Source organism: Pseudophryne corroboree, chromosome 4 (assembly GCF_028390025.1).
Source record: "Pseudophryne corroboree isolate aPseCor3 chromosome 4, aPseCor3.hap2, whole genome shotgun sequence".
NCBI classification, from domain to species: Eukaryota; Metazoa; Chordata; class Amphibia; order Anura; family Myobatrachidae; genus Pseudophryne; species Pseudophryne corroboree.
Window position 1 is genome coordinate 623794665 of NC_086447.1, and position 20158 is coordinate 623814822.

Sequence of the window (20158 nt, forward strand, 5' to 3'; positions counted from 1 at the left end):
TAGCCCACGACGCCTCATGAGGGATTCCCAATTTCATGTGTGAAAGTACTGCAAACAGCGCCCGGCCCCCACCCCATTGGTGTTGGTTTATGCCTTAGAGGACTCGGACGCTCGCATTTGTAAAGCACGGTATTTTCCACCGCCTCCTGCTAGCCTATCGCCCTTCCCCCTGGGAGCCTGCACAGATCATGCAGTAGACAGGGAGGGAATTCAGGTCCTGTGCAATACACAAACGCCGAAGATCTACTGTATAGTACTGTTTTGCTCACTTAGTAGCGTCAGAATACACTCATTTCTACTCATTGCTGCTGTGCAGTTGCATTTAGCATAAAGAATCGCTCCTGCAGATGTACTTTGATTTATGTGAAACCTGTGTGCATCCTTCCATTGGATGTATTAGAGAGAAAAAAAAAATATATATTAAAGTGAATGTCACGGGAACACATTAAAAAAAAGGTTGGCACTTCCTTCCCATTGGTGTTGGTTTACAGTATGCCGTAGTGGACTCGGACGCTCATGTAATTGCATTTCAAAGGCACAGTATTTTCCATCGTCTCCCCCTACCCCCATCGCCCTTCCCCCCTGGGAGCCTGCACAGGGAGGGAATTCAGGTCCTGTGCAATACACAAACGCCGAAGATCTACAGTACTGTTTTGCTCAGTTAGTAGCGTCAGAATACACTCATTTCATTCCCGCTGTGTAGTTGCATTTAGCGTAAAGAATCGCTCCTGCAGATGTACTCTGATTTATATGTAACTTGTGTGCACCTTTCCATTGACTGTCTTACAATGTAAATAAAATAATACAGTGTATTATTACAATTAAAAAAAAAAAAAAGGCACATCAGGTCTCGAACCCTGGACCCCCAGCGTGGGAGGTGGGAGCCTTCACCCCTAGCCCACGACACCTCATGAGGGATTCCCAATTTCATGTGTAAAAGTACTGCAAACAGCGCCCGGCCCCCACCCCATTGGTGTTGGTTTATGCCTTAGAGGACTCGGACGCTCGCATTTGTAAAGCACGGTATTTTCCACCGCCTCCTGCTAGCCCTCCATTCCCATTATTCATTAGCGAACTCAGACGCTCATGTATTTTAAAAGCACGGTGTTTATACATTGTCCTGTACATTCTTCCTTTTACACAATTAGTTGCGTCTCCATACACATACAGTACTCCATACACATACAGTACTCTACAGTACAGTAGGTCACCATCTTTTTCCACCGCCCCCCGTTACGCCTACAGTATTAACATTACAGTCGTCACTGACCAATTGCCAGAGCTGTAGATCAATCCGCCGCTATACTGTACGATCGAAAGTACTGGATTAGTGGAGCATTAGCCACACAGTGGTGGAGATGTGTAATGCATGATGAGTATCTAGATCGCCTCAACGCGCCTACCTGTGATTAAACTCAGCTATCGCCTTAGCGTGACTAAACGCCCGTCTAGGCGGAGAAACAGTCAAGATAAAGGTGGCTACATCTGTATATCCCAAGCCTAGCTGAGGCGGCATATGGTCTGACTCACCTAGGGTAAGGAAGGTATGTGCAAATTGGTAAGAGCTTACTGGCGTGTACCAGGGTTCTCTTCTCAGGCAAGCAGCAAAGCATTGACATGTCTTACTTGCATGAGGAAGAAAATTTGGTAAGGTAGTACTAACAGAGCCATCCCATATCCGTCCTGCAGACGGACATTTTCAGGTAATACAAATCGACTTTGTACAGTTAACACCCTTCAGGAGTTATTGTTATGTATTGGTGTGCACGGATGTTTTCTCAAACTGGATAGAGGCATTTCCTGCTGCCACGGATGCTGCTGTGTTTACTGCAAAGAAAACTGTGCAGAAATGTGTGTGTAGATATGGTACACCTAGGAGTAGGAGCAAAGCTTGAAATTGGACTATTGTAGGCATAGACACTGCCAATAGTATTATGTAGCATCGGAACCACTCCCAGATCTTCACTTAACGAATCACCCTCTTCGAAATTTTTGTTTTTGGAAGACAACCTCATGTCATGATTAATCCGCACAATCATCAGAAATACACCAATGAGGTGACAGTACCTTATCGAGATGAGCCAGCATTTGAGAACTTGACAAAAGAACTTGAAACTGTTGATTCCTGGTATGCCAAATACTAACGGTCTTGATTGTGAACCAAGTGACTGTGTGATTGTTCTTACGCTCAGGTTGCCTAATAGACAGGTGGGAAGGACCATACCAAGTTTTGTTGACAGCACTATCCCAGTGAAAGTAGCCGAGAGAGAGACTTGGGTCCACGATTCCCATTGCAGGAAAGTCGGTAGTCCGGAAGGAATCGTAAATGGAGTGAGATCGCAAAAGTATCACCAGAGAGTCTGTTCCGTGAAGACTGAGAGGTGGCATTGCTGAACACTACCTGAGCGTACTAAAGAATTACAGAAAGACCAATCGTAATTGATTTGCTATGGACAAGAGTTGTTTTGTTCTCATTTTTTTTTTTTCCCCGCTGACAAACATTTTTTTACAGGACACTCTATTTTTGCAAGGTTTTTCATGAGGAGTCGAGTGTGGGACTGGAACAGGTTCTGGAGGAAGGAGTGATTTCCTTATAGGATCTCAGGATTAGCCTATCAGTTTGTTAAAGCCAGAGAAAAAAAATCAAAAGGTCTAGTAGTTACGGAGTTCGGAGGTAACGTGATAGACTATTGTCTGAGGAATACTGTATTTTGTAGTTATTGTGACCCCATATTTGAAGATGAGAGCATCCAGCCTAGCAATAAGGCAGCATTTGACAGACATCCCTTGAGTGATTACCACTCACTAGTGGGTAAGGTCTTAAACCAAACGGAATGTTGGATGTGCTCACAGGTACCTCTAAGACGAAATGATGCAGGATTAGTGCCGTATTTTTTTTAGAGTTAGCTGAGGTACTTGAATTACACGGAAGGGGGAGGGGACCGGTGGACAAAGAAAATAATATAACTAGACCCTCTAGTCTTAAGATCCACCAGTTCCATAGATAAATACTTGGTATGTTTAAATCTCACCAATTTCAGGAAGTCAGGAAATTGGGAGGTAATCAGGAACAATCAGACAATGGCTATTCACACATAGCAGATAAAGAGCTCATTAATATATGTGGAAGAAAGGTTTATGAGTGGCTCTCCCCGAATTCCGAAGGTTTATGTAATCTAGGAAGGACACTACTTATAACCCTTGTTCAGTGATGAAATAGACCTAGCATACGTTCCAGAAATGGGAACAATGTTCAGAAAATGATAGGAATATTATATTATATATACATATATATACATACACACATACACACATACATACATACATACATACATACACCACGATTGGCTGGCACTCTAAACTTAAAACAACTCCCACGGTGCACACAGTACAAGTTTTTACAGCAGGCAAATCAGGGCACTCATGGTATGAATCTCCAAAAGAACAACTCCGTAATTAATTAGACTTGCAACGTTTCGGGCTTTAATTGCCCGTCGTCAGGCAGAAGTAACAAACAGACATACAAAAAATAAGAATTTACTCACCGGTAATTCTATTTCTCGTAGTCCGTAGTGGATGCTGGGGACTCCGTAAGGACCATGGGGAATAGACGGGCTCCGCAGGCGACTGGGCACTCTAAAGAAAGATTTAGTACTACCTGGTGTGCACTGGCTCCTCCCTCTATGTCCCTCCTCCAGACCTCAGTTAAGGAAACTGTGCCCGGAAGAGCTGACATTACAAGGAAAGGATTTTGGAATCCAGGGTAAGACTCATACCAGCCACACCAATCACACTGTACAACTTGTGATAACCTTACACAGTTAACAGTATGAACAACAACTGAGCATCACTCAACGGATGGCTCATAACAATAACCCTTTATTAAGCAATAACTATATACACGTATTGCAGAAAATCCGCACTTGGGACGGGTGCCCAGCATTCACTACGGACTACGAGAAATAGAATTACCGGTGAGTAAATTCTTATTTTCTCTAACGTCCTAGTGGATGCTGGGGACTCGGTAAGGACCATGGGGATTATACCAAAGCTCCCAAACGGGCGGGAGAGTGCGGATGACTCTGCAGCACCGAATGGGCAAACACAAGGTCCTCCTCAGCCAGGGTATCAAACTTGTAGAATTTTGCAAAAAAGTGTTTGAACCCGACCAAGTAGCAGCTCGGCAAAGTTGTAAAGCCGAGACCCCTCAGGCAGCCGCCCAAGAAGAGCCCACCTTCCTCGTGGAATGGGCATTTACTGATTTAGGATGCGGCAGTCCAGCCGCAGAATGTGCAAGCTGAATCGTGCTACAGATCCAGCGAGCAATTGTCTGCTTCGAAGCAGGAGCACCCAGCTTGTTGGGTGCATGCAGGATAAATAGCGAGTCAGTCTTTCTGACTCCAGCCGTCCTGGAAACATAGATTTTCAGGGCCCGGACTACGTCCAGCAACTTGTAATCCTCCAAGTCCCGAGTAGCCGCAGGCATCACAATAGGTTGGTTCAAATGAAACGCTGATACCACCTTAGGAAGGAATTGGGGACGAGTCCTCAATTCTGCCCTGTCCATATGGAAAATCAGATATGGACTTTTACACGACAAAGCCGCCAATTCTGACACACGCCTGGCCGAAGCTAAGGCTAACAGCATGACCACCTTCCACGTGAGATATTTTAGCTCCACAGACTTAAGTGGCTCAAACCAATGTGATTTTAGGAAATCCAACACCACGTTGAGATCCCAAGGTGCCACTGGAGGCACAAAAGGGGGCTGAATATGCAGCACTCCCTTAACAAACGTCTGAACTTCAGGCAGTGAAGCCAGTTCTTTTTGAAAGAAAATAGACAGGGCCGAAATCTGGACTTTAATGGATCCCAATTTTAGGCCCATAGTCACTCCTGACTGTAGGAAGTGCAGAAATCGACCCAGCTGAAATTCCTCTGTAGGGGCCTTCCTGGCCTCACACCAAGCAACATATTTTCGCCATATACGGTGATAATGCTTTGCTGTCACGTCCTTCCTAGCCTTTATCAGCGTAGGAATAACTTCATTCGGAATGCCCTTTTCTGCTAGGATCCGGCGTTCAACCGCCATGCCGTCAAACGCAGCCGCGGTAAGTCCTGGAACAGACAGGGCCCCTGTTGCAACAGGTCCTGTCTGAGAGGCAGAGGCCATGGTTCCTCTGTGAGCATTTCTTGCAGTTCCGGGTACCAAGTCCTTCTTGGCCAGTCCGGAACAATGAGTATTGTTCTCACTCTTCTTTTTCTTATGATTCTCAGTACCTTGGGTATGAGAGGAAGAGGAGGAAACACATAGACCGACTGGAACACCCACGGTGTTACCAGAGCGTCCACAGCTATCGCCTGAGGGTCCTTTGACCTGGCGCAATACCTTTTTAGCTTTTTGTTGAGGCGGGACGCCATCATGTCCACCTGTGGCAGTTCCCACCGATTTGCAATCTGCTTGAAAACTTCTTGATGAAGTCCTCACTTCCCGGGTGGAGATCGTGTCTGCTGAGGAAGTCTGCTTCCCAGTTGTCAACTCCCGGAATGAACACTGCTGACAGTGCTTGCACGTGATTCTCCGCCCAACGAAGAATCCTGGTGGCTTCCGCCATTGCCACCCTGCTTCTTGTGCCGCCCTGGCGGTTTACATGGGCGACTGCCGTGATGTTGTCTGACTGAATCAGCACTGGTTGGTCTCGAAGCAGGGGCTCCGCTTGACTCAGGGCATTGTATATGGCCCTTAATTCCAGTATGTTTATGTGCAGACAAGTCTCCTGACTTGACCACAGGCCCTGGAAGTTTCTTCCTTGAGTGACTGCCCCCCATCCGCGGAGGCTTGCATCCGTGGTCACCAGGACCCAGTCCTGTATGCCGAACCTGCGGCCCTGAAGAAAATGAGCACTCTGCAGCCACCACAGAAGAGACACCCTGGCCCTCGGGGACAGGGTGATCAGCCGATGCATCTGAAGATGCGATCCGGACCACTTGTCCAACAGATCCCACTGAAAGATCCTGGCATGGAACCTGCCGAAGGGAATGGCTTCGTATGACGCCACCATCTTTCCCAGTACTCGCGTGCAGTGGTGCACCGATACCTGTTTTGGTTTCAGGAGGTCTCTGACCATAGTCACTAACTCCTGAGCCCTTTTACTCCGGGAGAAACACCTTCTTCTGTTCTGTGTCCAGAATCATACCCAGGAATGGCAGACGCGTCGTAGGACACAGCTGCGACTTTGGAATATTCAGAATCCAGCCGTGCCGTAGCAACACTTCCTGAGAGCATGCTACGCTGATCAACAACTGCTCCCTGGACCTCGCCTTTATGAGGAGATCGTCCAAGTACGGGATAACTAACTCCTTGCTTCCGAAGGAGAACCATCATTTCCGCCATTACCTTGGTAAAAACTCTCGGTGCCGTGGACAGACCAAACGGCAACGTCTGGAATTGGAAATGACAGTACTGTACCACAAACCTGAGGTACTCCTGGTGAGGTGGATAAATGGGGACATGCAAGTACGCATCCTTGATGTCCAGAGATACCATAAAATCACCCTCTTCCAGGCTCGCAATGACCGCTCTGAGCGATTCCATCTTGAACTTGAACTTTTTCATGTAAATGTTCAAGGATTTTAAATTTAGAATGGGTCTGACCGAACTGTCCGGTTTCGGTACCACGAACAGTGTGGAATAGTAACCCTTTCCCTGCTGAAGGGGGGGTACCAGTATTATCACTTGCTGGAGTTATAGCTTGTGAATTGCCGCCAGCACTACCTCCCTCTCCGTGGGAGAAGCTGGCAAGGCATATTTTAGGTAACAGTGAGGGGGGTCACCTCGAACTCCAGCTTGTATCCCTGCGATACAATCTGTATAGCCCAAGGATCCACCTGTGAGCGAACCCACTGAATGCTGAAGTGTCGGAGACGCGCCCCCACCGCTCCTGGCTCCGCCTGTGGAGCCCCAGCGTCATGCGGTGGACTTAGTGGAAGCCGGGGGGACTTTTGTTCCTGGGAACTGGCTGCATGGTGCAGCTTCTTTCCTCTACCCCTGCCTCTAGCAAGAAAGGACGCCCCTCTGACTTTCTTGCTTTTTTGAGAACGAAAGGACTGCATTTGGTAATACGGTGCTTTCTTAAGCTGTGAGGAAACCTGTGGCAAGAAAGTTGACTTTCCAGCTGTTGCTGTGGATACGAGGTCCGAGAGACCGTCCCCAAACAACTCCTCACCCTTACAAGGCAAAACTTCCATGTGTTTTTTAGAGTCGGCATCCCCTGTCCATTGCCGAGTCCATAAGACCCGCCTGGCAGAAATGGACATTGCATTTATTCTAGAGCCCAGCAGGCAAATGTCCCTCTGGACATCCCGCATATACAAGACAATGTCTTTAATATGGCCAAGGGTTAGCAATACGGTATCCCTGTCCAGGGTATCTAACCCCTCCGACAGAGTATCTGTCCATGCTGCTACAGCACTGCACATCCAGGCTGAAGCAATAGCCGGTCTCAGTAGAGTACCAGAGTGTGTATACACTGACTTCAGGATACCTTCCTGCTTCCTATCCGCAGGCTCTTTTAAAGGCGGCCGTATCCTGAGACGGCAAGGCCACCCTCTTAGATAAGCGCATCAGGGCATTGTCTACCCTAGGGGAGGATTCCCAACGTAACCTATCAGTTGGCGGGAAAGGGTACGCCATTAGTATTCTTTTGGGAATCACCACTTTCTTATCAGGGGAAGACCACGCTTCTTCACATAACTCATTTAATTCATGTGACGGGGGAAAAGTCACTGGCTGCTTTTTCTCCCCAAACATATTTACCCTCTTGTCAGGGACAGGGTCAACCTCTGAAATGTGTAATACATTTTTCATTGCAATAATCATGTATCGGATGGCCTTGGTCATTTTAGGCTGTAATTGTGCCTCATCATCGTCGACACTGGAGTCGGACTCCGTGTCGGCATCCGTGTCAACCAACTGAGATAGTGGGCGTTTTTGAGACCCTGACGGCCTCTGAGGCGCCTGGGCAGGCCCGGGTTGAGTGCCCGGCTGTCCCCCGGCAGCTACATCATCAAAACCTTTTGTGTAATGAGTTTACATTGTCATTTAAGACCTTCCACATAACCATCCAATCAGGAGTCGGCACAGACGGCGGCGACACCACATCTATCTGCCCTTGCTCCGCCTCCACGTAACCCTCCTCATCAAACATGTCGACACAGCCGTACCGACACACAGCACACACACAGGGAATGCTCAGACTGAGGACAGGACCCCACAAGGTCTTTGGGGAGACAGAGAAAGAGTATGCCAGCACACACCACAGCGCTATATAACTCAGGGATATACACCACAAGAACTGATTTCCCAATAGCTGCTTAATAAAAACCTTTTGTGCCTAAATTTATGTCCCCCCCCCCCCCCCCCCCCCCACCCCCTCTCTTTTTACCCTTCTAGCTTCCAGGAGACTGCAGGGGAGAGCCTGGGGAGCGTCCTTCCAGCGGAGCTGTGAAGAAAAATGGCGCTGGTGTGCTGAGGAAGAAGGCCCCGCCCCCTCAGCGGCGGGCTTCTCCCGCTGTCTGTGACAGGAAAATGGCGGGGGATTTTTCACATATACAGTACCAGACTGTATTATGTGTAGATTTTGCCAAAGGCATACTAATTGCTGCCCAGGGCGCCCCCCCCCCCCCCCAGCGCCCTGCACCCTACAGTGACCGGAGTGTGTGGTGTGCAGTGGGAGCAATGGCGCACAGCTGCGGTGCTGTGCGCTACCTTAAATGAAGACAGGAGTCTTCAGCCGCCGATTTGACAGTCTTCCAGCTTCTGATCATCTGGCTCTGCGAGGGGGACGGCGGCGCGGCTCCGGGAACGGACGATCGAGGACAGCTGCCTGTGTTCGAACACTCTGGAGCTAATGGTGTCTAGTAGCCTTAGAAGCGCAACCTAGCTGTGAATAGGTACGTTTGTTTCTCTCCCCTCGGTCCCACGTAGCAGTGAGTCTGTTGCCAGCAATAGCACACTGAAAATAAAAAACCTAACAATACTTTCTTTAACTAGCAGGCTCAGGAGAGCCCACTAGGAGCACCCAGCTCTGGCCGGGCACAGATTCTAACTGAGGTCTGGAGGAGGGGCATAGAGGGAGGAGCCAGTGCACACCAGATAGTACCTAATCTTTCTTTTAGAGTGCCCAGTCTCCTGCGGAGCCCGTCTATTCCCCATGGTCCTTACGGAGTCCCCAGCATCCACTAGGACGTCAGAGAATATATATATATATATCAACATATTTTACATATATATATATATATATGTGTGTGTAAAAGATGTTGATATAGATATATATATATATATCCACATACTAGGGACAACGACATGGTATCCTTATCTAGGGTTTCAATCTCCGCTGATAAGGTATCAGTCTACGCTGCTACAGCGCTATAAACCCATACCGACACAATCGCTGGTCTGAGTAGTGTACCAGAATGTGTGTAAATGAACTTCAAAGTACTTTTACTGCATGCTATCTGCAGGATCCCTGAGGATAGCTGTAAAGTCAGCGCTACCTTTTTGGGTAAACTTGTCAATGCCTTGTACACCCTAGGGGAAGATTCCCATCGTATCCTGGCCCCATTTAGGGAAAGGATACTCCCTGAGAATTCTTTTTGGGAAGCTGCAGCTTCTTGTCTGGAGATTCCCACTCTTTCTTCATGAGAGGAGGGAAATTTACCTCAGCTTTATTCCCCTTAAACATGTGTACCCTCGTGTCAGGGACAGATGAGTCATCAGTGATATGCAAAACATCTTTTATTACAATAATCATATATTGAATACTGTTCTGCCAGTTTTGGCTGTACTTTGCATTATCGTAGTCGACACTGGAGTCAGACTCCGTGTCGATATCCGTGTCTATTATTTTGGATAGTGAGCGTTGAGACTCTGAAGGTCTCTGTGACATAGGGACAGACATGGGTAGATTCCCTGTCTGTTCTCTAATCTTTTGTGTAATAAATTCATTTTAGCATTTAATTTCACATATCCAATCCGGCGTCGGCGTTGTCGACGGAGACACCACACACACACACAATTTGCTCCATCTCTTCCCTAGGAGAGCCTTTTACCTCAGACATGTCGACACACACGTACCGACACACCACACACTCAGGGAATGCTCTTCTGAAGACAGTTCCCCCACAAGGTCCTTTGGAGAGACAGAAAGAGAGTATGCCAGCACACACCCCAGCGCAATATGACTCAGGAAAAACACAGCAATTTAATGTTTACCCCGTAGCGCTGTTATTATTATCTGCGCCGAATTATGTGCCACCCCTCTACTTTAAAACCCTCTCTTATATCGTGGTATAAGCAGGGGAGAGTCCGGGGAGCTTCCTCACAGCGGTGCTGTGGAGAAAAACATGGCGCTGGTGAGTGCTGAGGGAGAAGCCCCGCCCCCTCGGCGGCGGCTTCAGTCCCGCTAAAAAAGTGTAAAATTGGCGGGGGCTCATGCATATATACAGTGTCCAGCTGTATATATGCTCTCTTTTGCCAAATAAGAGGTTTATATTGCTGCCCAGGGTGCCCCCCCTGCACCCTTACAGTGACCGGAGTATGTGAGGTGTATGGGAGCAATGGCGCACAGCTGCAGTGCTGTGCGTTACCTCAGTGAAGATCAATGAAGTCTTCTGCCGCCTTTTGAAGCCTTCTTTCTTCTTACTTCTTCTCATACTCACCCGGCTTCTTTCTTCTGGCTCTGTGAGGAGGACGGCGGCGCGGTTCTGGGACGAACGTCCAGGGCGAACCTGTGTGCCGACTCCCACTGGAGCGAATGGTGTCCAGTAGCCTAAGAAGCAGAGCCTATCATTTAAGTAGGTCTGCTTCTCTCCCCTCTGTCCCTCGATGCAGGGAGTCTGTTGCCAGCAGTGCTCCCTGAAAATAAAAAACCTAACAAATATACTTTTTTAGCAGGAAACTCAGGAGAGCTCCCTGCAGTGCACCCATTTCCTCTGGGCACAGTCTCAAACTGAGGTCTGGAGGAGGGGCATAGAGGGAGGAGCCAGTGCATACCCAAAATCTTTCTTAAAGTGCCCATGTCTCCTGCGGAGCCAGTCTATTCCACATGGTCCTTAAGGAAAGTCCCAGCATCCTCTAGGACGTTAGAGAAATGGCGCTGAACGCTGCTGGGTCCGCTCTGAGGAGAAGCTCCGCCCCCTCAATGGCGCTGTCTTCCCGCTCTTTGAAAGATTATACTGGCCGGAGGATTTTGTGCTGGCCTGGATCCACAGACCCCGACAGGCTTGTTGTGGTCAGTGTAGGGTCCGGAGCTGGCCCAGGGAACCCCTCCCAGCGCCGCACCGCAGTACCGCTGAGCCTTCCAGGAGACCCTCTAGCCGCCCTCTTCACACTGTCCCCCCCCGCTTGCAAGGGGGGACAGTGACTCACTCGCCACACTTCAGCTCCCTGAGGGGGCGGCGGCTGGCTGCCAGGGTGAGCGTTCCCCTGTGGCGGGGTGCGATCGGACCCCTCTGGAGCTCAATGTCCATTCAGCGGGGGCAGTGGCTCAAGACCCCGCAGGGCGGACACTGCTCTCCCCACACCCTCCCTCAGTCCCTCGCTTCAGGGAGGCTGTAAAATAATAAACTCTGAAAAAAGAAAGAAAAAACTTTTTCTAAGAGAACTATGTAGAGCTCCCCTAGCTGTGACCGGCTCCTCCGGACACATTTTCTAAACGGAGTCTGGTAGGAGGGGCATAGAGGGAGGAGCTAGCCCACACTATTATATTTTAAAGTGCCAATGGCTCCTGGTGGACCCGTCTATACCCCCCATGATACCAATATGGACCCCAGCATCCTCTAGGACAGTGATTTTCAACCTTTTTTTACTCGCGGCACACCGAACAATGGGGGTAATTCCAAGTTGATCGCAGCTGGATTTTTGTTTGCAATTGGGCAAAACCATGTGCACTGCAGGAGGGGCAGATATAACATGTGTAGAGAGAGTAAGGGGCCCTACACATTTGACGATGCGCCGCAGAGGTGGCCGACGGCGAAACGGCCGACGAGCGACCCGGCGGCGGGGGGGCAGTGACGGGGGGAGTGAAGTTTCTTCACTCCCCCCGTCACGCGGCTGCATTGAAGTGCAGGCAAATATGGACGAGATAGTCCATATTGGCCTGCATGCACAGCCGACGGGAGACCAGCGATGAACGAGCGCGGGGCCGTGCATCGTTCATCGCTGGAGTCTCCACACTGAAATAGGCCCTACACACTGGCTGATTTTCTGAAAGATAAGAACGATCTCGTTCATAAATGAACGAGAACTCGTTCATATCTTTCAGTGTGGAGACTCCTGCGATGAACAATGCGCGGCCCCGCGCTCGTTCATCGCTGGTCTCCCGTCGGCTGTGCATGCAGGCCAATATGGACGATCTCGTCCATATTTGCCTGCACTTCAATGCAGCCGCGTGACGGGGGGAGTGAAGAAACTTCACTCCCCCCGTCACTGCCCCCCCGCCGCCGGGTCGCTCGTCGGCCGTATCCGCCGTTGGGCAGCTCGGCGGCGGGTCGGCCAGTGTGTAGGGCCCCAAAGATATGAACGAGTTCTCGTTCATTTATGAACGAGATCGTTCATATCTTTCAGAAAATCGGCCAGTGTGTAGGGCCTATTAGATTTGGGTGGGGTGTGTTCAATCTGCAATCAAATTTGCAGTGTAAAAATAAAGCAGCCAGTATTTACCCTGCACAGAAACAATATAACCCACCCAAATCTAACTCTCTCTGCAAATGTTATATCTGCCTCCCCTGCAGTGCACATGGTTTTGCCCAATTGCTATCAAAAATCCTGCTGCGATCAACTTAGAATTACCCCCAATATTTTAAAATTGCCAAGGCACACTATCAATTCCCCACAGAAAAAAAAAAAAAAAAAACACATATTGGCCCACACAGTAAAAAAAAAAAAAAAATCCACACATACATTGGCCTACACAGAAAAAAAACAATCACATTGCTCCCCACATAAATCATGTTGCTTCCTACATAAATCAAATTGCTCCCCACATGAATTATTCACATTGTTCCCCCCCATAAATCGATAAATCCTTATTCTACCCACATAAATCCTATTGTTCCCCACAGGAGAAATAAAATAACAAATATTAGCCCCTACCGGTCAGCTGTCCTCCTCCCTGTCCCTCAGTGGCGGGAATTGTTCATAGTGGAGTGCTGCGAATACAGAGCAGCGGGCAGTCAGGCAGGTGTGGATGTGGGTGGGCAAGGAAAGCTGTGTATGCAGGCAGGAACTGGAAGATGTGTAAGCAGGCAGGTGGGCTGGCTGGGTGGGTGGTGAGACGCGGAAGCTGTGACCTATGATATAACACCGCCGCGTCTTCAAGGCATAGGTCACGGCCAGAGCACGACTGATCCTGATCCTCTAAGAAGAGCCCGGGCCAACAGTTCACTCTGAAGGTGCAGGAAGCTGCTCTGGCTCCGCGGCACACCTTGCAGCTGGTCGCTGCACACTAGTGTGCCACGGCACACTGGTTGAAAAAGTCTAGGACGTAAGAGAAATCTGGGATATCATTCCCCTAATAGAATCCACCCATGGGTGTTCGGATTCAGAAAGCGGAGAAAGAAGCTGGCATTCCTGAGTACATGGAATAGACTCTTCAGGAAAAGATACACACTCTGCAGTACAAGATAGAGTTCCTAGACACGCTTATGCGAGATATATATACACACACACACACACAGAAAAATGCAGACAGTTTTCCCCAGAGTACCTTCAGAGAGTCACAGAGTATAGGGAGCCAGCCAAACAGCTCCCCAGTAGGCAGTTAATACAATAAACAGCCGACGCCGACTGAATAACCTTAATAGGATAAACAATTATGATAACACTCTTCCCCCCCCCCTCCCCTGTCTATAACACCCTGGTACCGCAGAGGTGTGCTGGAGTTATGTGGAGGGCAGCGCTCCCCGTCAGCGTCTGGATCTGCTCTGAGGAGAAGCCCCGCCCCCTGTAATGGCACATCTTCCTGCACTTTATAGATTATACTGGCCTGAGGTTTTGTGCTGCTAACAGCAGGATTAGCCCGTTAGCATAGATGACCAGTGTAGGGTATGTGCGCTAGCCCAGAACGACCCTCACAGCTTCGTACACCAAGTGCCGCTGAGCCTTCCGAAGCGCAGCCTGTCAGAGCTGCGCTCCCACCCTTGTGCCGCCATTCCCACCGGCGAACCGCTTCCCAGGCCGCCGGCGTCATACTCACCACTATCTTCTGGCTCTGTTAGGGGGTGGCGGACGTGCTGCGGGAGTGAGCGGTCGCCTCGTGGGCTTGCGATCAGCACGCTCAGGAGCTCAGTGTCATATCAGCTGAGATAGAGAACCTTTAACTTCTAGAGTTGGTTCCTACTCCCCCCCCCCCCCCCCCCCGACTAAGTCCCACGCAGCAGGGAGGCTGTTGCCAGCAGCCGCCCTGTACCTAACACAATTAAAAAAACAATAAAACTAGAAAAACTCCTAGGAGCTCCCCTAGCTGTGACCGGCTCCACCGCGCACATTTTCTAAACAGAGTCTGGTAGGAGGGGCATAGAGGGAGAAGCCAGCCCGCACTATTAAACCCTTAAAATGCCCATGGCTCCCAAGGGACCTGTCTACACCCCATGGTACTAATGTGGAGCCCAGCATTCTCTAGGACGTAATAGAAATTTAAAATGCATCAGCTCCTTTGGACCCCTTCTATACCCCATCATACTAAGTGAACCCCAATAGCCCTTATGGATGTTGAAGAAAGTATACTTATAATACTAATTCAATGGCAGTTATTAGTGTTTACCCCCCACCCTTCCCAGGATAAAATCTTTACTCTCACCCCTTGACCTACTTATAATTGTAATTTCATAAATACATATTCTACAAGGTTTAGTGCCCCCTTTATTTCTTCCTTCTGTACAAGATTTTATATGGAACCCTAATAAATTTGCTAAAAACTTAAATAATCCCTAATTTTTGGTGCTCATGTTAAAAATATAATATTATAACCTACGTACCGGTAAGATTAGTTGCCATCTCCTCAGCAGTCTGACAAAGCCGTAGTCCTTGCTTTAGAGACCCATCTATATCCAGATAATGGCGACGTTTTAGATGGCAATTTACAGCCAGCTGAACCTGCTCTGTCCGTAATCGCTTCATATTCTAAATTAACATATATAAAATATACAGTCAAAATGGCAAAGAGCCAACGTAAAAATGTCAGATTACAGCTTCTAAATGCTAGAATCCATTAAAACGGTTGATACCGTAGAGTGAAAATACTCAGCGGTTATCATCTACATTTATAAACATACTTTAAAAAGTTTTCTCCCCGTTAATTTTGCAGGGGCTTTGCCCAGCATAATAACCCTACCGTCAATAACTCACTGTACACGCCAGAAAGTCGCGCTTCGCTAATGACCATTTATAAACGTCACCACTGCGCGACTTCTATCGGTCGCATTACAATGACGGACGGAGTCAAACTAGAGGGCAGAGCAGAAACCTCCTCCAGTACTAAAGTACAGTAAGCGCAAAAAGGGTTGCCAGCAGTAGGGATGGCCATCGGAGTGGTTGCCATCGATGGTAATAAGGAAAGAAACCATCGATGGCAACCAACTATGCAGTGGATGACCATCGATGGTTTCCACTATCGATGGTCATCCCAGTGTTATTACTGACTAGCCCATGGGCCAATCAGAATACGGGGGCGGGGCTTCGCTCATGTCAGGGGCGTAGCTATGCTCCGTGTCCCGACACCTCATTTAAAAAATAAAAAAATTGGTTATGCCTTTCCATCGATGGCGGGAAACCATCTGGTTCTCCCCCATCAATGGGAAAAGTATTCTAGGTCGATGGCCATCCCAAGCCCACAGTTCAGGAGACCACAGTGAATGATGAGTGGATTCGAGGGCGTCCACTTACAGTAATGTGTTTCAATGGCTGTGTGTTATGGTCTGGACCACTCTGATTAAAAAAGTAAAAAGAGTGCAGTTATGCGGTTTCCGGATAGTTCTAAAAAAGTTATTTTATGTTTGTTTGTATATATGTGTGTGTGTATATATATATACACACACACATATATACAAACAAACAAACATAAAATAACTTATTTAGAACTATCCGGATAGATAGATAGATAGATAGATAGATAGATAGATAGATAGATAGATAGATAGATAGATAGATAGCAAACAATCGTTCTTGTTGGAGATGGGTATGCATCCTTCCAATCCCACTATGTAAAGAACAGGCGGCACTCCAGGGTCTGGGTGAAACATTCAGTGTATTGAAAAAAATGAATGAGAAATATGGCACATTGCGCCAACGTTTCAGCGCCGCGCAGGGCGCTTTTTTCAAGGCTATGTGCAGGTGCTGCAAAAAAAAAGGTTTGGTTTTTTTTGCAGCACCTGCACATAGCCTTGAAAAAAGCGCCCTGCGCGGCGCTGAAACGTTGGCGCAATGTGCCATATTTCTCATTGATTTTTTTCAATACACTGAATGTTTCACCCAGACCCTGGAGTGCCGCCTGTTCTTTACATAGTGGGATTGGACGGATGCATACCCATCTCCAACAAGAACGATTGTTTGCTACACATTGGATTCTAGGAGGGCACCAGGGCAGTTGTGGATTTCATAGAGTGCCAACCTCACCAGTTATATATATATATATATATATATATACATACTTCCAACGGCGGCACTCCGGACAGGTAAATGAATTTCAAATAGACTGCATTTCTTTGCAACGTTTCAGCTCCTTTATTGAGCTTTTTTCAAGCAGGTAACATACAAAACTGTGGTACATCTCAGTTAAATACCCTCCATCTGAGCACAAACATGACGTCAGTTCAATGGTTCCGGCCCACAAATGTCACAGAATCAGAACCTGTGTCCGTCCCAAACACCTGGGATAACTAAATCATTATCCCATACATAAAACAAAATGTGAAAAAAATAGAAAATACAAAATATAAATTAAAAACAACTACACTGACATAGACTATATAGGATGTTATTGTATTACTTCAATCGTTATAATGTTAGATTACCCAGATGACAGTCAAAAGCACATCTTGCCCTTAATTCATATCTAGCAGTGACGTGCGGTGGGGTGAGGCAGAGCCTTTTCTGTCATACTAACATTTGTGCTATAATTTTTACTGTATAAAGTATATGAAAAATACAAATCGAAAAAGAGACAGATTGAGGACAAACATTGTTGGGTTAATAAATTCAATCATATGAGTTCTACAATTAATGGTAAAGCCAAATCCCTATGGCCAATTATTACTTCAGACAAGGATTTGAAACCTTTGAAACATTCTACATTGATGTCATGTTATCAAAGAGGTAAAAATTTGAAGGATTATTTAGTTCGTAATGACATCTCTCAGCTAGGAAAGGCATCCAGGGGGCAACACATTTTTGGGGAAACCCAAGAACGGTTGTTATAGATGCCCGAACTGTACGACATGTAGCTACTTACAAACAGGTCCTTCTTTCTGTCACCCTTATTCGGGGGTGAAATATGATATTCGGTTTCATCTGACCTGTACAAGTAGATTTATCATTTACGTTATCACTTGCCCATGTTCCAAGATGTATGTTGGTAAAACAGAATGCACTCTGAAGGAACGCATGAATCAACATCGTTCGGCCATACGTCTGGCCTTGGCAGCGGGTAATAGTGAGCAGCCGGTGGCTCGCCACTTTGTTACTCATAAACATAATTTAGCAACACTTCGTTATAGAATAATTGGTCATGTCCCCCCCTTACCAAGGGGTGGCGATAGGGCAAAGAAACTGTTATGCTTGGAGTCACAATGGATCATAAGATTGGATACGTTGTCACCAAGGGGACTGAATGAATCTCTGGGGCTACAGTGTTTCATTTAGTTATTGAGGTTCTTTTAGCTAGTTTTATATGGGGTAGTCGAAGGTTTGCAGTTATGGCACTATGTAATTGGCAGCTATTAACGTCTGAGGGATTAATATAAGCTTAGGTGCTAGATATGAATTAAGGACAAGATGTGCTTTTGACTGTCATCTGGGTAATCTAACATTATAACGATTGAAGTAATACGATAACATCCTATATAGTCTATGTCAGTGTCGTTGTTTTTAATTTATATTTTGTATTTTCTACTTTTTTCACATTTTGTTTTATGTATGGGATAATGATTTAGTTATCCCAGGTGTTTGGGGCGGACACAGGTTCTGATTCTGTGACATTTGTGGGCCGGAACCATTGAACTGACGTCATGTTTGTGCTCAGGTGGAGGGTATTTAACAGAGATGTACCACAGTTTTGTATGTTGCCTGCTTTAAAAAATCTCAATAAAGGAGCTGAAACGTTGCAAAGAAATGCAGTCTATTTGAAATTCATTTACCTGTCCGGAGTGCCGCCGTTGGAAGTTTGTATGAGACACGCCATTTGACATGATCTCTGGAGGGCACCCGGTAAAGTTATAAGCTTGTTCTCGTGGAGTGCCGGATTTTGGGATATGTATATATATATATATATATATATATATATACACATATATACATATATATATATACACACATATATATATATATATATACATTATATATATATATATATATATATATATATACACATATATATATATACATTATATATATATATATATATATATATAGGTAGGTAAAGAAGGCGGCACTCAGGCAGACGTTTGTTGCAGTTAAAACTGTGGTCAGTTTATTCCAACATGTTTCGGGGTAATCACCCCGTCCTCAGGGTCATCATAGCCCAATCTGAACCATAAGACATACATATATACACACACAACAATTAACAATCAAGACTCTAATCCTACTCACCTGCTCCCCCACGCCATTCTGATCCGCCGGACGCTCAGCAGCGCTTCCGCGTCGCACTCCGGTGACGTCATTAAGCCGCGCCAGGACCCGGTTCCCATAGAAACCTCCGGGCACGCTCTCTGCTCACTCTGGATGCAAGTACAGGCTTCGCGCTGCCGGCCCGTGACGACATATGGCTGCGCGGTGCAGGATGGTGTCTATGCAACAAAAACAAACACAATTAAGGAAAAACACTAACAAATACAGTGCAACATATTAACCAACCCAATCCAACCCACACTATCCACGGTTCAGACAGCAATCCCAAGGCTATAGTGAGTAAGCTAATATGCAATAAATTAATAGGGGCTAAAGAAAATGACAGTAACATGATCTCAATAAAACGTTAATGATCACATTTAGAAGTTATTTGCATAAAGCACTGCAGGCCCAGATTTTCATTAAGTCCTGTAAAAGGACTTTATCTCGATCACCCCCTCTGAGGCTTATGGGAACGTGGTCAATTAATATGGCCCTGATACTAGGTACCCCATGTTTAAGCAACAAACAGTGTCGTGCAAAGGGTTGGTCACTACTACCCTTTCCAAACGCTTTTTTTATGGCGCTTCTATGTAATGCCATACATTCCCGAAACTGACGAACTGTTTTGCCCACATAGGCTAAGCCACATGGGCAAGTTAGTAAATACACTACATGGGTGGATGTGCAAGTTAAGCGATGACGAATAGGTAACTTCTTACCCGTAAGGGGATGGTTGAAGGTGTTGCCAGTCATTAACGTGTTGCAAGTGGCGCACCCCAAACATCTAAAACACCCCAGTTTGGTTCTTAAGAAATGGGTTTCCTGTGTGCCTGTCATGTTGGAAACATCTAGTTTAACAATGTGGTCCCCTATATTTCGTCCCCTAGTGTGACTAGGTAAAAGTGAGGTATTGGCTAATGATGATAACGACCCCTCGGTCTGGATGATGGGCCATAATGCTTTAGCCCGACGTACCCTCCTGGTACTGGCTACATTGTATCTATTCACCCAGGGGAGTTTGGGGCTGCTATTAGTATGGCAACGATTTGAAGGGTTAAGTGCCTCAGCTCGTGTGATGCTGAGGGCCTCAATCCTGGCTTGGTGTAGTGTGCCTAAGGGATAACCCTGTTCTGCAAATCTAGCCTGCATAGCATCCAGTGCTACCTCAGTCTCCTTAGGATCTGACGTTATGCGCCGTACGCGCATAAACTGGGAAAAAGGTAGGCCCCTTCGCAATGGAGCCGGGTGAAAACTGGAATGGTCAAGTAACAT

General features: G+C 47.0%; 1 protein-coding gene across 1 annotated transcript in view; it reads right to left on the bottom strand.

Moving 5' to 3' along the window:
- Nucleotides 1-15517, bottom strand: part of TAF5L (TATA-box binding protein associated factor 5 like) — a 347478-nt gene extending 331961 nt beyond the window's left edge. Inside the window, exons 1-2 of the mRNA XM_063919749.1 lie at nt 15393-15517; nt 15037-15181 (exon numbers count right to left, since the gene is read on the bottom strand). Of these exons, the coding sequence (XP_063775819.1) occupies nt 15037-15181; nt 15393-15443 (196 nt within the window). The 5' untranslated portion in view covers nt 15444-15517. The remainder of the gene's footprint in view (nt 1-15036; nt 15182-15392) is intronic.
- Between the last annotated feature and the right edge of the window lie 4641 nt (nt 15518-20158).